General features: G+C 50.3%; 1 protein-coding gene across 10 annotated transcripts in view; it reads right to left on the bottom strand.

The window, feature by feature from the left end:
* Window positions 1-22923, bottom strand: part of ITPR1 (inositol 1,4,5-trisphosphate receptor type 1) — a 70772-nt gene extending 47849 nt beyond the window's left edge. For all 10 annotated transcript variants that reach the window (XM_073564536.1, XM_073564537.1, XM_073564540.1 and 7 more), the window contains exons 1-4: window positions 22818-22923; window positions 769-818; window positions 315-417; window positions 88-158 (exon numbers count right to left, since the gene is read on the bottom strand). In XM_073564536.1, the coding sequence (XP_073420637.1) occupies window positions 88-158; window positions 315-406 (163 nt within the window). In that variant the 5' untranslated portion in view covers window positions 407-417; window positions 769-818; window positions 22818-22923. The remainder of the gene's footprint in view (window positions 1-87; window positions 159-314; window positions 418-768; window positions 819-22817) is intronic.
* Window positions 22924-24543: the final 1620 nt, after the last annotated feature.

Raw genomic sequence — 24543 nt, 5'->3', positions numbered from 1 at the left:
CAGGTGCCATTACCCGCGGGGCATCACTCGTCCGGTCATCATCTGCTGCCATTACAGCAGCCTCGCCACCATTAATAGACTACATACCTCGGAACTTTTTGGGGGGATTATTGAGGTCACCGGCTTCAGGCTGCACCACACAACGGTCGTCCACCAAACTAGAGAACAAGGGGAAAGTAAAGGAGAAAGAGCTGAATATGATCAGATTAGACCCCATAATGCCATCACTGGGGGGCATTTATCTACTACGGTAACATGCCAATTCACCCTGCGCTACACAGTGTTCCGGCCCGTCGGCTCGTTCCCCGGCTCACCCCAGCGTGCTGATGAATCCATTCACAGACCCCTCGGCGTACAGGGACACGATATCCCCCACATGGAGAAAACTCGACATCTTGTCCGACATGTCTGCTGATCCTGAAAGAAGAAAAGGAAAGCGACGTAAAACAAGGACGAGGAAAGGTGACCGAGCTGGAGTGATTGGCAGCCGGACCCCGTGCCAGCTCGCCCTCCGCCAGGACACCATAATCTCTGCTTCTGTGCAGATCTCAAGAGCCCGTCATGGCAGCACACGGATCTGCGCAGCCGCCAGGACGGGCATAACTCCTGTACATTATATCCCTCTAGGGGGCGCAGTATTCACACCCACCATCTGATCACATAAGGGAGAGAACATGCCTGAGGCAGGAGATGTGGGGGGGGCTTATTCTCTATAATAAGGGTCTCATCAATGGTAGTCGTGTATGGCCGTCAGGGCTCGGTACACACCTGGAATTCCTCAGCAACGTGTCCTTGCCTCACCGAAGCCACCAGTCACCCTGAAAAGAGGAAAATGGCAAAGTGTAAAGCCTACAGAATACTGGGAAGATTCAGGAACAAACCGTTATCAATCTCCACTAGTGCCGACAACTCAAGGAGCCATCTCTGAAAGCAAAGCCATACTCGAGACATCGGATGGGGGCAGAGGGGTGGGCAAAGAACGAGAGCTCCCCTGCAGATATATCCTGGCATTTTTATATGAATGGTCTCCGTATAATGACACCAAGCCTGCTGGACAGTCTCCATGACACAGAGTCTTAAAGTCAAAGGATAAGGGGGATTTGTGCCTTTAATGAACATAGATCCAATGCTGCATCCATAGGAATGATATCAGGAGACGGCTCCGAGCCACCATGTAAAATGCTATTAAAGACCCCGACTGCAAGACTATAACCTGTCTCCACCAGGGAAGAAGGAGACATGAGAGCTACCCAGCGGAAGACTGTCCCAGGTGCACTCATGTCTGGAGGGTTCCTGGGGGTCAGACAGACAGTTCTGCCCTTTAGACAAGTCATGCCCAGGCTCCAGACACAGGGATTCTCCATGCGCCTCCTCCACCTCCTGGGACCATCAGGTAGAATAGAAGCTGCATCCAAAGTCCGTGGTCCTGGCCCAGCGCTCTTCTACCGTCGCTGGAGAGCCGTTCACACACGGATGTTGGGCCACAGCTTTAATGCAAATCTCAGATTCCTGACACAAAAAAGCCCATCACACAGCGATTCGGAAAATCACCGAGAATACTATTAAAATGTGTGCAGCATGGCAAGAGGCGGCGGAGATTGACTGGTGCAACCTGTGCAGCCTCGCAGGGTCCCCACATCCTCCCCCAAAGCAGCACATAAAGGGTGCATTATGACAAACCATTACTGCAGAGGGGTCACATACTGTCCTTGCACAGGGTCCCCCTTCTGTCTGGCCACTCCGATGGCAAGAATCGCTGCACGATTACTACACCTTTAGCCTTGGCCCCCCGCAGACACAGCGGTACCAAGCTGATCGGCGCAGTATAAAAGCTGCAGCTAAATGCACGGTCCCCACGGGGTTAATGATTGTTTGCTGCAGCCAGATTTGGAGACCGCGCCATTTTTAGTGTTGGAGCGATTTTAGCCACTCTGTGGCCAGAACACGAAAACCAGGCAGCAACGAGAAGTCTACAGTAGAGACCACCGTGCTGGACGCACTACGAACGTCTGTGCCAAGAGAGGACACCCAGGAGATGCAGAGTGTGAGGATGGACAAAGGACTAAGAAATCACTCGATAAACTAGGGTACAAAGTATTAAACAAGAAATAAAGATACCAGTGGAGAATAGACTGCAAACATTGTATCAGCCCCCTAAGCTCTGCTAGAATGCACCAGTGCGGAACCCTCCCGGACCCCACGATCACCCCTCTGTCACAACCCAATACTGACTGCAGAGGAGCCTGCAGCCTTAGGGGGCGCTAGAGGGCAGTGGGGTTCTTGAAGGGCATCCCATTTACTACTGTAGTAGGGGCCGAGGACGGCTCTGCAGAAACCATGCAAGATTTTATTGCAAAGACTACCACCATGAGCCAGGAGCTGCCGCCATCTTTATAGACAAATAAAAGCCGACCCCCCACACAGCGCAGAACAGGGCGACGGAGGGAGCTGAACGTCACTGGCATTAATGACCCCTGGAGACGAGATCCTGACAGCGGCCCGAGGAGGAGCGGAAACCTTAAGTAAATAACCCTTAAAAGAGCTCATAAAAGCTGCAGCAGCCGAGAGTCGCCGCCACATCAAATCTACCCAAGTTTGGCATTTTCTTCTGCGATCCAAGAAGGAAATGTGCGGCTCTTATCACAGGACACGAGAGCTGCCAAGAAGAACAGTCAAGTCCAGGAGGAGCAATAATACAAGATGCAGACGTGCCCAGAGGCATTATCGGGGGGCCACAGGAGTGCGACTGCGGGGAGGGAAGCCCGGGTTATAGCGGACAGTGCACTTTAGGTCTGATCAGCTCAGGTATATGGCTGCATTACAGCGCTCGAAAAATACTGAGTGAAGTCAATTCAGTCTATACATGGCAAAAAAACGATCAGGCATGATGAACACAACATGCCCGATCCGCCCTTTCCCAGATATCGATCGCCACCATTGTAGGGTTGGGAGACCCACTTCATTATTCTCACGCGAGATTGGTAGCTGCCGGTGGGGTCCAAGCACCCAGCAGTAGATACCATCTCAGGCGAGCGCCCATGTTTCTGGATCATCAGGTATTCTGGCTAATTGGACAATCCTGGAAGCTTATTTTCTAGCAGCGTCACAGGCTTTTTTGCTACAAAATGTTCCTTTCTATTGGTGTTAAAAGTCTCTAGCCTCAGCATTAAACATGCGTGTCCCAGGCGACTTCAGGATAAACCGTGTAAAAGAAAAACCACCAGTGTAGCTGGGAATCCAGCTCTGGGATGAGATAGGGGACAGCAGGATCTGTCAGCGTCATCCCATACAGGCAGCTGTAATCTGATTCCTCAGTCCATCCTCTCCAACAAGGGGGATTTTTAGCAGCATTCTTTACAGACCGATCAGTTTAGGAGACATGGAGAGAAGTGGCTCCTAAGTGGAGGAGGCTGCAGCTAGTCCTCCCGGTCTTGTATTCACATTTATACATTGCTGAAATGACAGTGACCATTTAGGGGTCTATTCAGACTGCAGATTTAATTGCCCGTAGTAAAAACACCACATTTCCTAAACAGTAAGGATGGAAAGGGAGGAGAGCAGCCTCTCCGGACCACTGGAAGTGCACAGAGGTGTGGGGCAGGGTCGCAGGACTCGGTCAGGTGGGCTGCGGGCCACAGATCAGCCTCATCTTTAATTCCCCCAAAGCCCATGAAATTGGTGGCTCTATTTTTAGGACTTTGTGAAAATACAGCTGGCGGGAGTCACGTCAGAGGGAACGAGCGGCCGCTCCGGATAACTGGCAGCAGCGAAGCAGACGAGATTTAATGACTAGAAAAGGCTTCAGCCGCTCATTATATCCAGGGGGGGCAGCCATGACAGGTCATCACAATCATCCCCTGGTTACACATTTCTGGAGGGAAAAGAGGAGACCCCGATCCACTTCTGTCCATACAGACCCAGGACTCTCCTGGTAGACAGGCAGCGATCGATCAATGATCGGTAGAGCTGGACCCCAGGAGAGGCTCCTGTTCTGCTTCATCAACTCTAATGGCATTTATGAAAAATAATAAACCAGTGCAAATATAATAGGACAGAAGATGAAGCGCTCCGGAGAACGGGCGCAATCATCCGCAACATGCATGGCTTCACCCAGTGCAACGGCAGGCACTACAACTCCCAGCAAACATGCTCAAACCCAATGGTCTGAATTAGAGCATATGGAAATTACAACCAGAACCAAGTGGCTTTTTTGCACCAAGTTCTTCAAACTAGGGGACGATGATCAAGATGTTGGCAGAAAGCCAAATATAATCTTTTAAGAAATGTGCAACTTTTGGGGCTAAAGAATAATGTCACAAATGGGCCAAATTACAAACAAAAAAAAAAAAAAAATCCTTTGTAAGGTTTCAAATTCACATTTCAAGAGCCTCTGGACAAGCAAAGTAAGTATAAGACTATTATTTAAACCAAAAGGTGCAAATACTAAAGCCCCAAATCGAAAAGCAAGTTATGACGCTGATACAATGTAGCAGAGCCTGCTGGAATGGCCGGGCTGATCCCAGTCCCATCGGCGGAGCCTGTGCACACTACGGGGGCATTACTGGGAGGAGATCCTGCACAGACTCCAGTCCTTACCGCCGACAATACGAAAAGGCGCAAGGGTCACAGATCACAACTCAGCTATGGACAAAACCAAACCAAAAACACTACACAGTTCTCAGGAGTGGAGGGTCTGCGCTGCAGCAAAGCTGCTCATTAAAAAAAAAAAAAAAAAAAATTATATATATATATATATATATATATATATATATATATATATATATATAATTTTTTTTTTTTAAGATCCTGTATATCTTCTCCTTAATTCAGACCTCAGCGATCGCAGCTCTGAAGCGCAGCTGTGAACGCTCATCCTCCGCTTGTTTCCTGGACAAGATAGAGACATACGATTGCAGCACTTGGCCATTTTTCACTTGTCCCGTTTACACACTGTAGAAGTGGAGTCATCCCAGCAGTCACTCCGATCAGAAAGTTCTCCTAAGGCTGTGTGCACATATTGCGGTTCTGCCGCGGAATTTTCCGCGCGGATTTGTCTAAATCCGCAGGTAAGACCTGCGGTTTATCTGCAGATTTTCTGTGGTTTTCCCCTGCGGGTTGACCTCTGCCATGGAGCAGGTGCCAAACCACAGCGGAATCCGCACAAAGAATTGACATGCTGCAGATTTGAAACTGCAGCAAATCCGCGTGAAAAATTCTGCACCGTGTGCACTGCGGATTTCATTTCCCATAGACTAAAAGGGTACTGTACAACGCAGCAGAAACTGCTGCAGATCCGCAACGTGTGCACACACCCTAAGGCCACATGCACACAGTCAGTATTTGTAGCCAAAACCAGGAGAGGGTGAAAAATGCAGAAGTGGCGCTAATATTTCTATTAGGATTTTCTTCTTAACGTTCCACTCCTGGTTTTGGCTACAAATACCGGGGTAAAAAGACACAAATGCTCAGTGTGCACATGGCCTAATATTGCAGACAGGAAGAGACAACCCTTTACGTGATGAATGGAAAGTTCTGCAGCCATCGAATGAAGGATTTGGAGTGGAAACCGGCTAAGATCTCTGCTGTCAGTAAGTGACACCACGAGTAGAAATGGCTTTCAGACCCAAAACACCACTACTTCAAGGACCCATGACGGACCCGGGAGACCAGAGGTCCCCAGACTGTGGCGCCCGACGGACTGCCAGGTGCATGAAGCTCACGTCTACAGATGGGGATGTGGAGGTAAGCGGCAGAGGAGCAGATCTGGTTGTGCATATACTGGTCCCGGAGAAATAACCAAGTAGTGTAGCACGGTGGCTCAGTGGTCAGCACCATACTATATATAGGGCGGCACGGTGGCTCAGTGGTCAGCACCATACTATATATAGGGTGGCATGGTGGCTCAGTGGTCAGCACCATACTATATATATAGGGCGGCACGGTGGCTCAGTGGTCAGCACCATACTATATATAGGCCGGCACGGTGGCTCAGTACTCAGCACCATACTATATATAGGCCGGCACGGTGGCTCAGTGGTCAGCACCATACTATATATAGGGCGGCACGGTTGCTCAGTACCATACTATATATAGGGCGGCATGGTGGCTCAGTGGTCAGCACCATACTATATATACAGGGCGGCACGGTGGCTCAGTGGTCAGCACCATACTATATATACAGGGCGGCACGGTGGCTCAGTGGTCAGCACCATACTATATATAGGCCGGCACGGTGGCTCAGTGGTCAGCACCATACTATATATAGGCCGGCATGGTGGCTCAGTGGTCAGCACCATACTATATATAGGCCGGCACGGTGGCTCAGTACTCAGCACCATACTATATATAGGCCGGCACGGTGGCTCAGTACTCAGCACCATACTATATATAGGGCGGCACGGTGGCTCAGTACTCAGCACCATACTATATATAGGGCGGCACGGTGGCTCAGTGGTCACCACTGGGGGACAAATCCCACCAAGGACGACATCTGCAGGGCGTTTGTGTGTTCATCTGCGTTTCATCCAGATTCTCCGGTTTCCTCCTATACTCCAGATACAGTCTTGACCGAGCCCCATTGGGGACAGAGATGTAGGTCTGTAACGCGCTGTGGAATTCATGGCGTTATACATGTGACTAAAATAACTTGATGGCCAATCCAGCTAGCTGGTGACCTGGCTCTTTCATCTCCGCTCACAGAGACGAGCCAGACTCATCCGACCCCAATTAGACTTTACCCCATAAGGTGAATACATGCGAGAAAATCTCTGCTGTCCGCTCCCTCGGCCACCAGCAGCCAATGAATGACCTGGGTGGGCAGGAGCCGCTCACACTCTGTGGCTTTCCTGGGTGCTGGCTCCCATCGATCAGTCGCCATGTGCTAATCTGGAGATCGGAGGATACTGCGAGAGAAGAGGTGACTAAGATGCGATATTTGTGGAGGGAGAGCTTGGTGCAATAACAGAGTGGGGGTCAGTGGGGACCCCCGGATGTCCGTATTCTGCCTCCAGATGATGCACAAGGACACTTCAGCCATCTTTATAACAATAACGGGGTATACTGAGGATCTGACTCGCGACCTTCAGAGTTTTCAAGGCAAGATATTGGGGCGACTGCTACGGACAATGGATCGTGAAGACGACCCTGTACCCCCAGTCATCTGTCCGCCTGGCCTAGGTGGTTGTGCAGCACTTAGATACAGGTCTCCCCACCGGGACCCTCACATTAGCATCTACAATTTATGTCCAGAACCCACGATCACAGAGACGGCCTGATCGAGTAGTCATCTGTACTCGAGGGAAGCGAGAACTAGTTCTACAGGTCTCTGGGTCCGACTGCTGATCAACCAGAGCAGCCGCCAGAGGGAATGATTGGAGCGGCGGTCAGGCAGAGGCACTAGTGAGAAGGTTGCGGCAGTTTCTGGGCTCTACATGTAACCAGGCAGGTTTCCATCTTGGTGGGCTGAAGAGTACGGGGGTCTCCTACATCGTAGGCCATCCCGACCACATTCTCACATTGATGATAGTCACCGACATTACACTGGGGACCATTGGATGCAGTAAAGCTGTCGTCACGAGGGTCTCATGGTGGGATCATCTGCTGTCACCATAGTAATGGGTGGCCGCCTGAAGCTGCAGAATATAGAAAGTCTCCACATGTGAAGACGGATCAGAAAAGTCAGAGCAAACCGTGATCCAGACAGATGTGCAGCATCAATGCAGCCGCTGCGGGCGCCCAGGGCCGGCAGCGGAGGACTATTGATTTCAGCGGCATCTGGCAGGTTTCTATTCTGCAGCTTCAGCGCTCGGCTGTGGGAAGAGAATAATGAAAGGGTCTAAAGAGAAAAGCTGCAGAGATACAAAGTAACAAGGTTTAATTATTGTCATCAACCGACACCTGGAGCATGACGGGGGTCGTAGTTGTAGGTCACATATCCTAATGTGAAAGCTCTCCCCCCCCCCCCTCCATGTACCAGCATAGCCGATGAAAATCAGCATGAGAAAAGCAAATCATCCACGGCGATCAGGTGACGGATATGCCTGAAGGGGTGAGAACAGCGATGATACGGGTACGAGGTGCGATCACCCCCCGCTCTGTGGATCTACCACCCGGCCCAGTCATATTCAACTACAATAGTTAACTATAGAAACCACATTTACTAACATCATATCCACATACAGCGGAGGTAGTGTACATCATGACCTATATTGTATTATACTCCAGAGCTGCGCTCACTATTCTGCTGGTGGAGTCACTGTGTACATACATTACATTACTGATCCTGAGTTACATCCTGTATTATACCCCAGAGCTGCACTCACTATTCTGCTGGTGCAGTCACTGTGTACATACATTACATTACTGATCCTGAGTTATATCCTGTATTATACTCCAGAGCTGCACTCACTATTCTGCTACACTGCACGACCAGCTCTACCCTCGCCTACTGTATCCTCACCCATCCCTTGTAGACTGAGCCCTCGCGGGCAGGGTCCTCTCTCCTCCTGGACCAGTCGTGACTTGTATTGTTTAAGATTACATGTGAGGAGGGGGTGTACATAATAAAAACAAGTACAGTAAAGCGCCATGGAATAAATTATAATAGTGCGGTCACTGTACACATTACACCCCGGTACGGTCGGAGACCCCCCTCTGCTCTGGCTGAGGGCAGAACATTACATGAACACTTTGGTGAGATGTGCGGAGCAGATGGGGAGCGCTGCTCTGCGCTTCCAGGTGACGGCTCTGCAGTCTGTCACTAGGATGTCGCTCAGTACAATCTGTCACAGAGGAGCGGCCAACATTCGCCTCTGTGGCCGATTCTCCCGGACAAGGAGATAAGCGGCTGTATCCCCGGGTGTCAGTCACCGGGAGGACGGGGAGATGGAGACGACCGTTCAGCACCAACAGGAGGCCACAGCGGGTTATAAGTCGTCCATCGTGGTCAGCCAAGACACTTGTCCACGCGCCTCCACAGAATGGAGACGTAGGCGGAATCCATGTGAAGACGACGGCCGATGGCACGAGGGCTCCGCGAGGCTGAATATGGGGGGGGACCAGACTGAATCCAGGAGCCACTGAAAGATACTCGCTGCAGATTCAAAAGCGACTTCACGTCTCATCCTCCAGTCACCTCCAGAGCTGCAGACAAGTGTTGTGCCGCTCCCCCATGGCAGGAGGTCATTTTCCACTGCTGCAGTGCATCGTGGGAGGTTTCACAACGGCCATAGTCCCAAAACTAACCTTACGTTAGTCGCACCAAAGTCCTGACACCATTAGTCACTGGCTCCTCGCCGTGGCCCGTGTAGGCGACCTAGCTAGGAAGCGACTGGAACAGATGTTACCGACCTTCATATGATGGAAAGAAACTCGCTTGGGGTCCAATGCACCCCACACCTGTCCACAGGGGTCTCCTGCAGGAGGGGCACCCTGCTCAGGAGCGAGACACCGTGCATGAAGATGGCCACTCCACACTATGCCCCGAGGGGCACAATGAACCGGTGTGGATTATCGAGTCATCACCCTCCGGACCCCCTATTCCGCACCTGCACCCTGATGAGCTCTGCAGTCCCCACAGTCCCAGCACTCGCCCTACTTTACTGGCCACAAATATTTGCCCTATTTTCCAAAAACTATATCTATTCCACTTTGCCCAGTTAGATATTAATACTGGCGGTGTCCCGGATATTTGGAGCCGCGAGGTGCCAGCGTTCTCCTCCTCCACTGCACCATTCAGATTGCTAAGGAGTGAAGAAAAAAAAAAAAAAAAAAAAAAATCTGTCTGCACCCCCGAGTCAACACATCAACATGCAGAGCCGATGATGGAACCATCACCTGCCACCTTTCCATGAGAGTCCAGCCACGATCCATTCTCAGCCAATGAGTTACACGTTAGACACAGAATATCCTACATCCAGAGACATCTCAGGCCTCCAACGGTGGAAGCTCAGAGGCAGGGGGTCCCGACAGCAAACAAGAAACTAATAAACCCACCAAGAGGAAGAACAGTAAAAACCCAGCAGCACGGAGAGAAACCATGAAGGCGCCACAACCTCAGAACTGGGAACTAAAACTTCTGCAACTCAAAGGAAAACACTAAATGTCCTATGAGAAAGCGGTGATCACCAACCAGCCAGAGCCCAAGGTGAGGGACGAACCACAGGCAAACAGGAGCGCCCCAAGCCAAAAGTGAGGGACAAACCACAGGCAAAAAGGAGCGCCCCAAGGCAAAGGTGAGGGACAAACCACAGGCAAAAAGGAGCGCCCCAAGCCAAAGGTGAGGGACAAGCCACAGGCAAAGAGGAGCGCCCCAAGCCAAAGGTGAGGGACAAGCCACAGGCAAAGAGGAGCACCCCAAGCCAAAGGTGAGGGACAAGCCACAGGCAAAGAGGAGCGCCCCAAGCCAAAGGTGAGGGACAAACCACAGGCAAAGAGGAGCGCCCCAAGCCAAAGAGGAGCGCCCCAAGCCAAAGAGGAGCGCCCCAAGCCAAAGAGGAGCGCCCCAAGCCAAAGGCAAAGAGGAGCGCCCCAAGGTGAGGGAGACCCCCGATCATAAAGTAAAGCCATAGACATGTTACCATGAGACCTTTCCACATTATGGACCCAGTGACCAGTCATCAATATTTAGTTTAAACTGTTCCTTCAGGAGCCAAGAGTTAAAGAAGTTTCCGTAAGGCAGCCATGTTAGAGGTGCAGCGGGTTGCTACAGCCACCTGGTGCATAATTAAAGCATAAAAAACATCCAAATTATTCCCCAGCTCCTGAGATATTTCTAGTAACCATCACTCAGATTTGCGAGCACCTCATGTGCCTTCTTTACTCTGCGCCGACCGCACTGGCTTCCAGCTATATTACACAATGCAGCCTTCACACTCCACAAGAACGACAAGAGAGGATTCTTCTTATTACACTGGAAACATTTCTCTGCAATAAATTCCCAGGGGGAAAGTCAAGCCCTGGAATACAGAGCAGGAGACCAGGTCCTTTGTCACCCAAGAAGCAGCTGTGCAATCCTTCGTCGGCAATAACAATCCGCACTGATAACTTTATCATAACTTAGGTGGTTTTCCCGATACAGAACCAAACCCACAGCATAAACCAGAACATCAGAGACTACCTTCCTGCAGCCACCACCAGGGGGAGCTCACATTGACCAGCACTCTAAACTAGTATGCAGTGAGCTCCCCCTAATGGTGGCTCCCGGCCTATCATTCTTGAACAGACATGGATTTCAGAAACAGAAGAGACAAACAAGTGAATGTCACGCAACATTGGTAACACGTGAGCACGTCCTCCGCGAATCTTCCAGCAATGCGATGTCCATCTTGGAAAGTGACAGACATTGCGGATTATTGCAGTTATCTTCTGCGGCCAATAGTTGGTTCAGGCAAAAATCATTCGTATTTCTATAGCCTCCTCAAAATGGGTAGCCCTATTTAGTTACATGACCTATCAGAGCAAATGCACTGGTGGGGTGGGTTCCCCATAGGGCGCACCAAGCTTCTTATATCTGATAATTGAAGATCAGATGCGGATTCATTCTAGGACTATAGTCATGGTTGACTTTACCTCCAACATCAGAACAACCACTGATGTAGATCTACCAATAACAGTGCCACCGCTGTCTTCAGGCTGTCTCAGGTACTGCAGCTCAGCTCTGTCAAGATGAAGGCTCGGAGCTGCAATACCACACCCAGCCTGCACACAGCGGTGGCGCACAAGGAGACATGTTCCACCAATCCTGGACAAGAAGAATAAAAAGGGTAAGAAGTGCAGCCTTAAGCCCCCAACACTCAGACTAATGTCGGCTAAACGCGCCGCCAATATCGACAGGTTCCACTGACAGTCTAATGTGTGTGGGGGCACCGGCCGACAGACGTCGATCACCCATGTCTGATTTCAGACCGCAGATTGCATGGTTGTCCCCGGGGTGAGCAGATGTGTCAGTCGGCAGCTTTCTCAGACCACAGACGCGTTCGGCCAGAGGAACGCCCGTGTGTAGGGGGAGATGACTGTCAGGAGCAGCACTCGGCCGACAGCCATCGAATGTGTGTGACCAGCATTAAGGGTATGTGCACTGCACACGCTGTGGATTGGCCCGCTGTTTTTTATCTCCACAATGGAGGAGACAGCAAACCACAGCGGAATCCACAGAAATTGACATGTCAATTCCAAAACCACGCGGAAAAATCCGCACCGTCTGCACAGCGGTTTTCAATATCCATAGGATATTATGGTACTGTACACCGCAGCTAAATCTGCTGCAGATCCGCAGCGGCCAAATCCGCTGCGGAACCGCAGCGTGTGCACACCCCCTAAGGCCTCTGCTGATGGCGGCGGGGGATGACGAGCCTCTTCCTACGTGCCGCACAGGACGCCTCCCTGCTACCAGACTCAAATCCTCCTTCCCGGAGACGAGTCTGCAGCACAATCCTCTGCCCTACTTACCCCATCACCAAATTAGGCTGAAAACAACATTTCTAGCAGAGCAACGAAAGAGAAAAAAAAAAAAAAAAAAACACGACAACGCATCACAGCTGCGAGAGGACGCCATCTGATTAACAAGTCGTTAGCAAACTAGGCTCCGCCGCATCAGTCACCTCAGGTGCTGAATTCATGGAAACATTAACCCAAATAGGACACGAAGGTCAGAAAATGCTCCGCGCCAAAAGGGTTCATCCGGTAACAAATAGCGCCCAGCGATGCGTCATCGGCAAAACTTCACATCAAGGCCAAGGGCACAGGAGAAGTGTCGCACGAGTCTGTGCAACAACGTACAACAATACAGAGCGACAACAACCCACGGAGGGCGAGAGACGCAGAACAACAAGAGCGAAGAGCATCCGCCAAATACCGAAATCTCTCAGAAAACGTCATCTGAAGGGCTGCTCTGCTCACCATGAATACACACTACACTCTAGAGCTGCACTCACTATTCTGGTGGTGCAGTCACTGTGTACATACATTACTGATCCTGAGTTACCTCCTGTATTATACCCCAGAGCTGCACTCACTATTCTGCTGGTGCAGTCACTGTGTACATACATTACATTACTGATCCTGAGTTACATCCTGTATTATACTCCAGAGCTGCACTCACTATTCTGCTGGTGCAATCACTGTGTACATACATTACATTTGTGATCCTGAGTTACATCCTGTATTATACTCCAGAGCTGCACTCACTATTCTGCTGGTGCAGTCACTGTGTACATACATTACTGATCCTGAGTTACCTCCTGTATTATACCCCAGAGCTGCACTCACTATTCTGCTGGTGCAGTCACTGTATACATACATTACTCATCCTGCATTATACCCCAGAGCTGCACTCACTATTCTGCTGATTAGTAACAGCATTAAGCTCCCGTTTCCTGGTCCAGACTCCCTCGTAGTTGTGTGAATGGGTCGGAGCCGCCTCTGAATGTAAACAAGCAGATTTCCACTGACAACGAGCAGAGATCCTGTATATTGGGGAAGGGAACAACAGATATTGAAAACCTTCCTAATGATCACATATAGCCAGGAACCAGCTCAATTGCGATACGATTCCCCCATGAGTAAAATCCAGGAAAGTAAATATACGTGTGGAGTGGTCCCAACAAGAGTAACCAAGAACCACGGGAAAGATGAAAAATACGACAAATTGTATTGATACAATACTAGTAAAATCATCATCATTTTTATTATAAGAATATAGATTGGTAATAAGGAAGAACATTCTAAGACAAAGGGAGGCAGCCATGTAGTGATAGACTAGGGGAAGAAAAGACCTAATAAAATAGTCGAGAAGTATGTGTAAGTAATAAGTATCCACATCTCCTGTGGCTCGTGGTTACTCTGTTTTTCTATCTTCATATTGGGGAGTACGGTGCAGACAAGTGATGACATTGTAGCCCCCCCCCCCCCCGTGATCTGTAACGTGCCCCCGTGATCTGTAACGCGCCATCTTCCATGATCAGAGGGGTGCGCGGCTCCAGCGCAGGACAGTGACCTCAAGGCTCTGAGGTTTAGTCCTGTGAGCAGCGGTGGTCGGAGGAGCGTCCGCCTCTGATCCTGCCCAGCACGGGCTGTAATCACACATCAGCTGCGGCTGGCACAGATTTGATGAAACGTCCTATTTATGGCATTACATTCCTAGAATTCACATCCCAGAAATAGACCCCGGGTGATGACCGAGTCACGTTAATTGGTTACTCCGCAGAACTCCAGAGAGGGGCAGATTCTGGGAAGAAATATGGACCTGGGCACTGATAATCCAGAACTACCAATAATCCAGCAAGTGGCTGAAAGGAACCACAAGACCAGAGAACCTGCAATTAAGGCCAGGGTCAGATGTGCACGAGTCTCCCTTTACGAGTCCAGTCCGATCCTCCGTTACTGAGAAATCAGAGTTTGACTTCACATACAAAATGATGCTGAAGAGCTATGGTAGATCTGAAGCCTCTGTCACTCCAGCTCTATTCACTGATTGCTGCAGCAGACACTGAATAGCAGACCTGGGGAGGGTGAGTAAAGCACATGGGTACAGATAGGCTCCCCCCCCACCTTTGATGATGTCATTTAGGTGCTCTGAAGCAGCCATAATTCCTGCTGCCCAAGTCACAAGCAGATTAGTCGGTCACCGCTCCCCTCCGGGCTGTTCCCAGCGCTGCTACAGACCTGTCAATCACCTGCAGCGGCGTTGGGAAAAGCTTCAGATCATTTACTATAAAACGCTGGGAGTTGCATAGAAATCTACACCCGTGTACACGGCCGCAGTTGTGCAGCAGGATCTGATTTGTGCTGACCGAGGTTTGGCAGTAGGAATCAATTGACAGGTTCCCTATGGAAGGAGCTCACTGACAGATTCTCAATGAACTCATTCTCTAGCCAGCAATTGACAGTGCATCAGAGGCTACAGAAGGCAAAGGCTGCAACGCTGTTAAACGAAACATTGTTGCAAATTGTTTTAGCCACAATTAAATACATTTATATGGGAACCTGTCACATTGGAAATGCAATCTGCAGTCAGCGAGCTACAGAGTGGAGCACACTGATCTCATCACAGGATATGGAGGCAATCGGGCACTGCTGCGGCGACTGACAGCTAGGACTGGAAACACTTGTACAAGGAAAGCTGTCAGTCACAGATAAGGACCGCCCACTGGACTCAGCCCGACAGCCATGATCTGCTGCCCGGATTCATGTGTCAGTTTCCCTGAAATTGGAAGAGAGATAATGAATACTAATACAGCTGATCACCCCTTTGTGAGAAACGATGGGCCGTCCGTCATCACTCAGCTCTCCAAAATAATAAAACAAGTGACATTCATAGGAGCGAGGACGTGTTCACACGCAGCGTCAGTGGTGAATTACATTTCTGAACTTATACTGCTGCTTTTTTCTTTGCAGATTTTAGTCCAATCGTTTGCTCAGATCGGCAGCCTGGAAACCCGACATAGCACACAGGACGAGCCGCTAGAGAATTAGGATTTCTAGCAATATTATACCCCCATGTCCAGGCGGTCTGCTTTGTCGGGGGATTACCGTGAAATGAGCGTCCTAGGAAAGTTATGCAGCGCAAGAGAAAAAAAAACGTGTAACCTGCAGATATGGTCACCGCACAAGTCTCTGTAGATGGGAAGTTCCTCTCGCCTACGTGGGGTGCACTGGTCAGAGATTACAGGGTCAAAAAGGAAAAACAAACCCTACATTCCCTGGGACAATCTTGTGGTCCTGGAGGACAATGTATCACAGTCAGTAAGAAGCCAGTGCGCTCCACACAAGCCTCATTGTCAGCCTGATCTCTGGAGGCGCAGCCCCATCACACAGGAGACCTCCACCAACACCACAATCATCCCCAGCACTACTACTCCCAGCAGGCTGGACTCCGCTTCCCTTCCAGAGTTCACCCTTTATCAACTGAAATTTGGTCTTGACACCATCATGGAGACAATCCATGGCTCCTGATCCGCTGATACTGTGCGGCTGGACTATAATCAGAACTTTTCGGCATTAAAGTAGATGGATTCCACACACACCATAGGTCGGGGGATAACGAGCCGATCACTGAGGATCTGACCACTGGGACCCCCAGATCAGGACATTGTACCACTAAGAATGGGGCTCTGCCTTGTGGATTGCAGCCGCACACGCTCATCCTTGACGCCATGCACCGACTACAACACTGTTGGGAACGGCCAAGTGCTGAACCTGGCAGTCTCAGACAATGAGTGGCATGAAAGCTGAGCCTCTCATCCATGCAGGACACAGCCCCATCCTCCAGATCACTGGGGGGTCCCGGCAATTAGCAGGGCTCAGCCCCATCCTCCAGATCACTGGGGGGTCCCGGCGATTAGCAGGGCTCAGCCCCATCCTCCAGATCACTGGGGGGTCCCAGCGATTAGCAGGGCTCAGCCCCATATTCCAGATCACTGGGGGTCCCAGCGATTAGCAGGGCTCAGCCCCATATTCCAGATCACTGGGGGTCCCAGCGATTAGCAGGGCTCAGCCCCATATTCCGAATCACCGCGGATCCCAGCGATTAGCAGGACACAGCCCCATCCTCCAGATCACTGGGGATCTCGGCGATTAGCAAGGTTCAGCCCCATCCTCTGGATCACTAGGGTTCCCAGCGATTAGCAGGGTTCAGCCCCATATTCTAGATCACTGGGGGGTCCCAGCGATTAGCAGGGCACAGCCCCATCCTCCGGATCACTGGGGGTCTCGGCGATTAGTAGGGTTCAGCCCCGTCCTCCGGATCACTGGGGGACTCGGCGATTAGTAGGGTTCAGCCCCGTCCTCCGGATCACTGGGGGTCTCGGCGATTAGTAGGGTTCAGCCCCGTCCTCCGGATCACTGGGGGTCTCGGCGATTAGTAGGGTTCAGCCCCGTCCTCCGGATCACTGGGGGTCTCGGCGATTAGTAGGGTTCAGCCCCGTCCTCCGGATCACTGGGGGTCTCGGCGATTAGTAGGGTTCAGCCCCGTCCTCCGGATCACTGGGGGTCTCGGCGATTAGTAGGGTTCAGCCCCGTCCTCCGGATCACTGGGGGTCTCGGCGATTAGTAGGGTTCAGCCCCGTCCTCCGGATCACTGGGGGTCTCGGCGATTAGTAGGGTTCAGCCCCGTCCTCCGGATCACTGGGGGTCTCGGCGATTAGTAGGGTTCAGCCCCGTCCTCCGGATCACTGGGGGTCTCGGCGATTAGTAGGGTTCAGCCCCATCCTCCGGATTTTGGGTCTCTGCGATTAGCAGGACACAGCCCCATCCTCCAGATCACCGGGGGCCCCGGCAATTAACAGGGCTCAGCTCCATATTCTGGATCACTGGGGGTCCCAGAGATTAGCAGATGATCTCCGATCCATAATTTTTATTCTCAGAAATATGACCTTTAATATTTCCACTCGTTGATAATGAGCAGATCTGACAACTCTGGAATCAGAGTCTTCCGGTGCCATTTGCTCCACATTGCAGGTTAAGCAAAACATTTGCCAGCCTCTGGTCAGGCGTCCCCCATGTGCACAGGTGGCAGCTGGACCAGGGCACAAACTTCCTTCAGTGTCACCCTGAGCCTCAGGTAACATAAGAGGCACCCAGAACGCAGATATTCAATTGCCGGTCAAGGGGAGTTGGCTCTGGTTCAGCCACCATGGAAAACAGCGCACATGTCTGACCAGGGTCCTGCAAATTTCTATTCTGCTGTAGACTACTGACCCGGTCATCAGGAGGAACATCGCAGAGATCACGCAGATCCCACCAAGTTATCAGGGGCACATGTCCACTGCCTCCAAACATCAGAACAATTATACAATTGACAAGTGATGGTAGAAGCCGCTTCCACTACTAGGGGAACTCTCAGTGAGCGTATGGTATATAGACCTCTGATTCCAATGCCTGGAATATTATATATAGACCGGTACAGTCACTGCCAACTCCACAACAACAGGCACTACTCGCTGCCACCACCAATCATTTATACAGGTCGATTGGACGCCCGTTACAGGCAGCGCTTGGCTTCAGAGTGCGGTTTACAGAACAAGAGGAATGGAGCCATTTCATATTATAGATTTAAACTGAAAAGGTAGGCAGCGTTTATAAAGACAAAACAATACAGTATATACAACCACATAAAAGAGGATAACAAAGGGAATTACTAAATCTGATGTCTCAGAGCTTAGCAGAGGGATGCACTGCTAATGTTGAGGAAACTAAGGACCACAGAGTACGGTGTTTTCCAGGACAGAAATGACAAGAAGGCAAAATGCTGAATTTTATTAGGTCAAGGTTCCACACACATACCACCCCTTGGCAAGCTCAAATGGGGGCTGGTCGTGGGATGTGCTAGGGCTTTTAAAAATTCAGGAGAGCCCCAGCTTTCAGGATATTGTCATCATGTTTCCCATCACAATATTAACTTTCTATAGAGATGAAACATGGCAAGGATAGCATCATCCATCAGACTGATATCAAGTTGGAGGGGTCAGGATAGCCTTACCGTGATGTGAGTGAATGAGTTATGTTCATGCCTCCACTACATCTCCCATAAATTTCTGATTGATGAAAACCCCAATATTTATCACTGAGCACTGGCTCTAGAGTATCTGAGATCAAGCCTTTGAACTGAGGAAACCCTTGCACGTCTCCTCCTCTGACTATACCAATTCTAAACTTGGTGGCTGCCTCTCATCAGATCTCTTGCTATTTATTACCTATTCACGGCTAGAGGTCCTACTTCAATGGAGGTTGATGTGTCAGCTCTCTCCCTCTCGCTTCCCCAGTTATAATTAATATCATATGTTCAATGTGAGGGTGATATGGCCCCTGAAAGAGGTCATTATGGATATTACCATTATTCTCTACATCAGTCATTTCAGGTTGGGATGACAGCGCTTGCAGTTAGTTGTGAAGCTCGTGAGTCTCAATGCAAAAGTGCCAACAGGGCCCCCAAACTATTACTAGTCTTTAATAGTAGTGGTCTTTTCATACAGGCCAGAGACACCTTTTGGACCCCTTGGGCTCCAAGTGCGATTACAACCCCTGCACCTATTGCAGCTGCACCCCTGCATGCAGTAATCTGTAAAGAAGGCAAGCGACAGGAGGTGTAAACCTCACGGCCCCATAATCTGTCACATTCCTCCAGCGCCTCTTATAACGCTCCAGCACAGTTTCTATAGACCCGAGGAGTCGCTGGACAGAGAACACCTCCAATAAAGCCAAACGAGCGCCCCCGAAACGAGCAAAGTTTACTCTTCACCTCCACGGAGATGCATTATCCGAACCAGTGGCGTGCGCAGATTCCAGATGGTGCAGAACGCAGAGGAGGAAGGTGATTGAATGAAAATATACTCCTCAACTCGGTTACAATAATGTCTTGTGATCCTATAAATAGAAAAATCAGGAGGAGTGCGGAGAACAGAGGCAGGCGGCGGAGACCGCAGAGCCCATCTCTGATGTACAAAAGAGACCGGCACTGGGAAACAGTCAGAGGTACCACAAGTACAAACAACTCGGAGCAACAGCATCCTGAGAAATCCATAGAACAGTCATTTACAAAGTCCTAAGCGAAGGAGACTCTGCAGCAAGTTCAGATCAGTAGTCAGCAATGATCAACAACCTTCCACTTTACAGTACACAAGAGCTGCACTAACTATTCTGCTGGTGCAGTCACTGTGTACATACATTACTGATCCTGAGCTACATCCTGTATTATACCCCAGAGCTGCACTCACTATTCTGCTGGTGCAGTCACTGTGTACATACATTACTGATCCTGAGCTACATCCTGTATTATACACTAGAGCTGCACTCACTATTCTGCTGGTGCAGTCACTGAGTACATACATTACTGATCCTGAGCTACATCCTGTATTATACCCCAGAGCTGCACTCACTATTCTGCTGGTGCAGTCACTGTGTACATACATTACATTACTGATCCCGAGTTACATCCTGTATTATACTCCAGAGCTGCACTCACTATTCTGCTGGTGCAGTCACTGTGTACATACATTACATTACTGATCCTGAGTTACATCCTGTATTATACCCCAGAGCTGCAGTCACTATTCTGCTGGTGCAGTCACTGTGTACATACATTACTGATCCTGAGCTACATCCTGTATTATACACTAGAGCTGCACTCACTATTCTGCTGGTGCAGTCACTGGGTACATACATTACATTACTGATCCTGAGTTACATCCTGTATTATACCCCAGAGCTGCACTCACTATTCTGCTGGTGCAGTCACTGGGTACATACATTACATTACTGATCCTGAGTTACATACTGTATTATACCCCAGAGCTGCACTCACTATTCTGCTGGTACAGTCACTGGGTACATACATTACATTACTGATCCTGAGCTACATTCTTATTATACACTAGAGCTGCACTCACTATTCTGCTGGTGCAGTCACTGGGTACATACTGTACATTACTGATCCTGAGCTACATCCTGTATTATACCCCAGAGCTGCACTCACTATTCTGCTGGTACAGTCACTGGGTACATACATTACTGATCCTGAGCTACATCCTGTATTATACCCCAGAGCTGCACTCACTATTCTGCTGGTGCAGTCACTGGGTACATACATTACATTAGGCTATGTGCACACGCTGCGGTTTTTGCTGCGGTTTTGACTGCAGCAGTTCTGCAGACAGTGTACAGTAGCATGTTATCCTATGGGATTAACATTCTGCTGTGCACACGCTGCAGATTTTTAACTGCGGAAAAGCTGAGGTTTTGAATCCGCAGAAACAATTGACATGTCAATTATTTCTGCGGATTCTGCTGCGGTTTGCCACCTATTCCATTGTCCAGGTGGCAAACCGCAGGGCAAAACCGCAGTGTGTGCACTTAGCCTTAGGCTGGTTTCACATTTGCGTTAAAACAATGCTGCGCCCTGCGTCGTTAAGCCCTGCCCCGAGCCGGCTCCCTGCCCGCCCCATCTGGGATCACCGCCTACTTTCGCATTTGCACGCATGCGATCGGCGCACCCCATCTTTAGCATAGGGTGCGCAGATCATGCGCTGCCAGTGTGAAAGTAGCGTGCTGCACACTTTTGACGGTGCGCCGTGCGCGCCGAAATGCAGCATGTTGCATTTCGACGCGCACGGCGCACCGTCAAAAGTGCGCAGCACGCTACTTTCACACTGGCAGCGCATGATCTGCGCACCCTATGCTAAAGATAGGTTGCACCGATCGCATGCGTGCAAATGCGAAAGTAGGCGGTGATCCCAGATGGGGCGGGCAGGGAGCCGGCTCGGGGCGGGGCTTAACGACGCAGGGCGCAGCATTGTTTTAACGCAAATGTGAAACCAGCCTTACTGATCCTGAGTTACACCCTGTATTATATTCCAGAGCTGCACTCACTGCAGCAGAGCTAAAATTTCCCAGCATAGTCTGGAGATCTGAAATTTACCTTTTCCTTCCCCACATTACAGTATTATGGACAAAAACAAAAAATTAAGAATACACACAGGTCAGTGGTCACCAAAAACTTTCAGAAAAAGTAGAAGTGTACAGTTCTCTGCAACACCATCTGAAGCTTATCACATTCACCATTCATGTGAAGCAAGCCGGTATAACCTGGGCATCTCCTGTATATAATTATATATATACAGCCGGTATAACCTGGACATCTCCTGTATATAATTATATATGTACAGCCGCTATAACCTGAGCATCTCCTGTATATAATTATATATGTACAGCCGGTATAACCTGAGCATCTCCTGTATATAACTATATGTACAGCTGGTATAACCTGGGCATATACATGCCGATGGTGCAAAGGTTTTAGACCTTTCTGCAGGATACCAGGTAAGAATCCAGTTTGTTGGTGCATGCTGAGACTTGTAGTTCCAACATTACACACTCCAATACCAGAGCTCTACACCAGCAGCTCCCGGCCATCAGTGAGTGCTGGGAGTTGTAGTGTCAGCAGCAGGCGGCCTGTGTTGCACAGCGTCAGGCCCTGGATCTCCATGGTGGGGATTAGATCCTAAGGCAAAGGTTCCTGGAGACCTGATAAGAAGCAGAGAGGCTTCCAGGATCCTCAGGAAACAGTGAGGTTATGAAAATAAATCTCTGAGGAATAAACCAAATAAATAAATAAAGTCTGATACAAGAAGAAAATAAATAACCTGAGCCCCCCCCACACCCTGCACATCCAGAGCCCCCCCCCCCCACACCCTGCACATCCAGAGCCCCCCCCCCACACCCTGCACATCCAGAGCCCCCCCCCCCACACCCTGCACATCCAGAGCCCCCCCCCACACCCTGCACATCCAGAGCCCCCCCCCCACACCCTGCACATCCAGAGCCCCCCCCCCACACCCTGCACATCCAGAGCCCCCCCCACACCCTGCACATCCAGAGCCCCCCCCACACCCTGCACATCCACAGCCCCCCGGCACATCCACAGCCCCCCCACACCCTGCACATCCAGAGCCCCCCCCCCCACACCCTGCACATCCAGAGCCCCCCCGCACATCCACAGCCCCCCCACACCCTGCACATCCACAGCCCCCACACCCTGCACATCCACAGCCCCCCCCACACCCTGCACATCCAGGGCCCCCCAGCCCCTGCACACATTATTAACCCTTCACAGCACTGCAGCCACAACTTTGCAGCACCCCCAGCCCCCCACCTGCTGACATCTGGCAATGTCCTATGTTATAGCGCCACAATCTGCTCTACTAGAAAAGCCTGGAGCTCGGAGAAGCCGCACAGAAACCGCAGGACGCGAAGGAAGCAGAAATGATACAATGTAGAGGAAGCGCAGACACAATAAGGGGGGATGCGCTGCACGGGGGGCGCCGTACCTGCAGGCGCTGCCCGCATCCATGCTCCTCTCCTCCCCGGCTCTGTCCTCCTCCTCCTCCAGCTCCGGCGCTTTATATGGGCTGCGGGGATTGTAGTCCCTCACCCTCCGCTGCTGACTACACGTCCCGGCATGCTCCGCGGCAGAGGCGGCGCAGACAGATCCGTTACTTCAAGGATGGGAGAACTTTTCTCCAGCGCTGATTGGCTGCTGCCCGGTGACGTCATGGATGAAGTTTAGAGAAAACTTCTGGGGCTGAGCACAGGGGGTGCACATACATTCTCAGGCTATCTTTAATGGCTATGTAGGGGGGATCTCACTACTTTTTATAATGCTCCACTCTAGAGGAAGGAGATCCCAAACCCCTGAGCAGGTGATCAGCTGCCCTGATAGCAGCGGTCAGGTTTGTCATACAGAAAGCTGGGTGACCCCAAACAGAGCTCTCGGGGTATATTCACACGAGTCATTAACGACCAACATCAAGTACAAAAACCCGCATACGTTTTACCCCTAATTGCATCAACCATAAAAGCGTCACATATAAAAACTGCCCAAAAATTCCCCCAGTCTTGCAATGCGGTTACTAATTGTGGAGTTTTTACAGGTGGAAAAGGTAAAAAAAAAAAAAAAATATGTAAAAACCATGTGGTCGATAATCAATTTCCACTGCGGTGAACTCAAAGCAACCATGTCACCTTTAGTGTCGTGTGATGGTCGCACGGAGCTTCCCCCCGTATTAGTGTCGTGTGATGGTCGTACAGAGCTTCCCTCTGTATTAGTGTCATGTAATGGTCATACGGAGCTTCCCCGTATTAGTGACGTGTCATGGTCGTACGGAGCTTCCCCCTGTATTAGTGTCGTGCAGTGGTCATACGGAGCTTCCCTCTGTATTAGTGTCGTGTAATGGTGGTACAGAGCTTCCCTATGTATTAGTGTCGTGTCATGGTCGTACGGAGCTTCCCCCTGTATTAGTGTCATGTAATGGTTGTACAGAGCTTCCCCCCGTATTAGTGACGTGTAATGGTCGTACAGAGCTTCCCCCTGTATTAGTGTCGTGCAGTGGTCGTACGGAGCTTCCCTCTGTATTAGTGTCGTGTAATGGTCGTACAGAGATTCCCTATGTATTAGTGTCGTGTAAGGGTCGTACGGAGCTTCCCCCTGTATTAGTGTCATGTAATGGTTGTACAGAGCTTCCACCTGTATTAGTGTCGTGTAATGGTCGTACGGAGCTTCCCCCTGTATTAGTGTCGTGTGATGGTCGTACAGAGCTTCCCTCTGTATTAGTGTCGTGTAATGGTCGTACAGAGCGACCTCCTGTATTAGTGTTGTGTAATGGTCGTACAGAGATTCCCCCTGTATTAGTGTCGTGTGATGGTCGTACAGTGCTTCCCCTGTATTAGTGTCGTGTAAAGGTCGTAAAGAGCTTCCCTCTGTATTAGTGTCGTGTAATGGTCATACAGAACTTCCCTCTGTATTAGTGTCGTGTAATGGTCGTTCAGAGCTTCCCTCTGTATTAGTGTCGTGTGATGGTCTTACAGAGTTTCCCTCTGTATTAGTGTCGTGTAATGGTCGTACAGAGCTTCCCTCTGTATTAGTGTCATATAATGGTCGTACAGAGCTTCCCTCTGTATTAGTGTCATGTGATGGTCGTACGGAGCTTCCCCCTGTATTAGTGTCGTGCAATGGTCGTACGGAGCTTCCCTCTGTATTAGTGTCATGTAATGGTG

Source organism: Dendrobates tinctorius, unplaced genomic scaffold (assembly GCF_039654945.1).
Source record: "Dendrobates tinctorius isolate UK_male_01 unplaced genomic scaffold, ASM3965494v1 ptg000455l, whole genome shotgun sequence".
NCBI lineage: Eukaryota > Metazoa > Chordata > Amphibia > Anura > Dendrobatidae > Dendrobates > Dendrobates tinctorius.
Note: the sequence above shows the minus strand (reverse complement) of the source record. Positions and strands in the feature narration are given on the sequence as shown.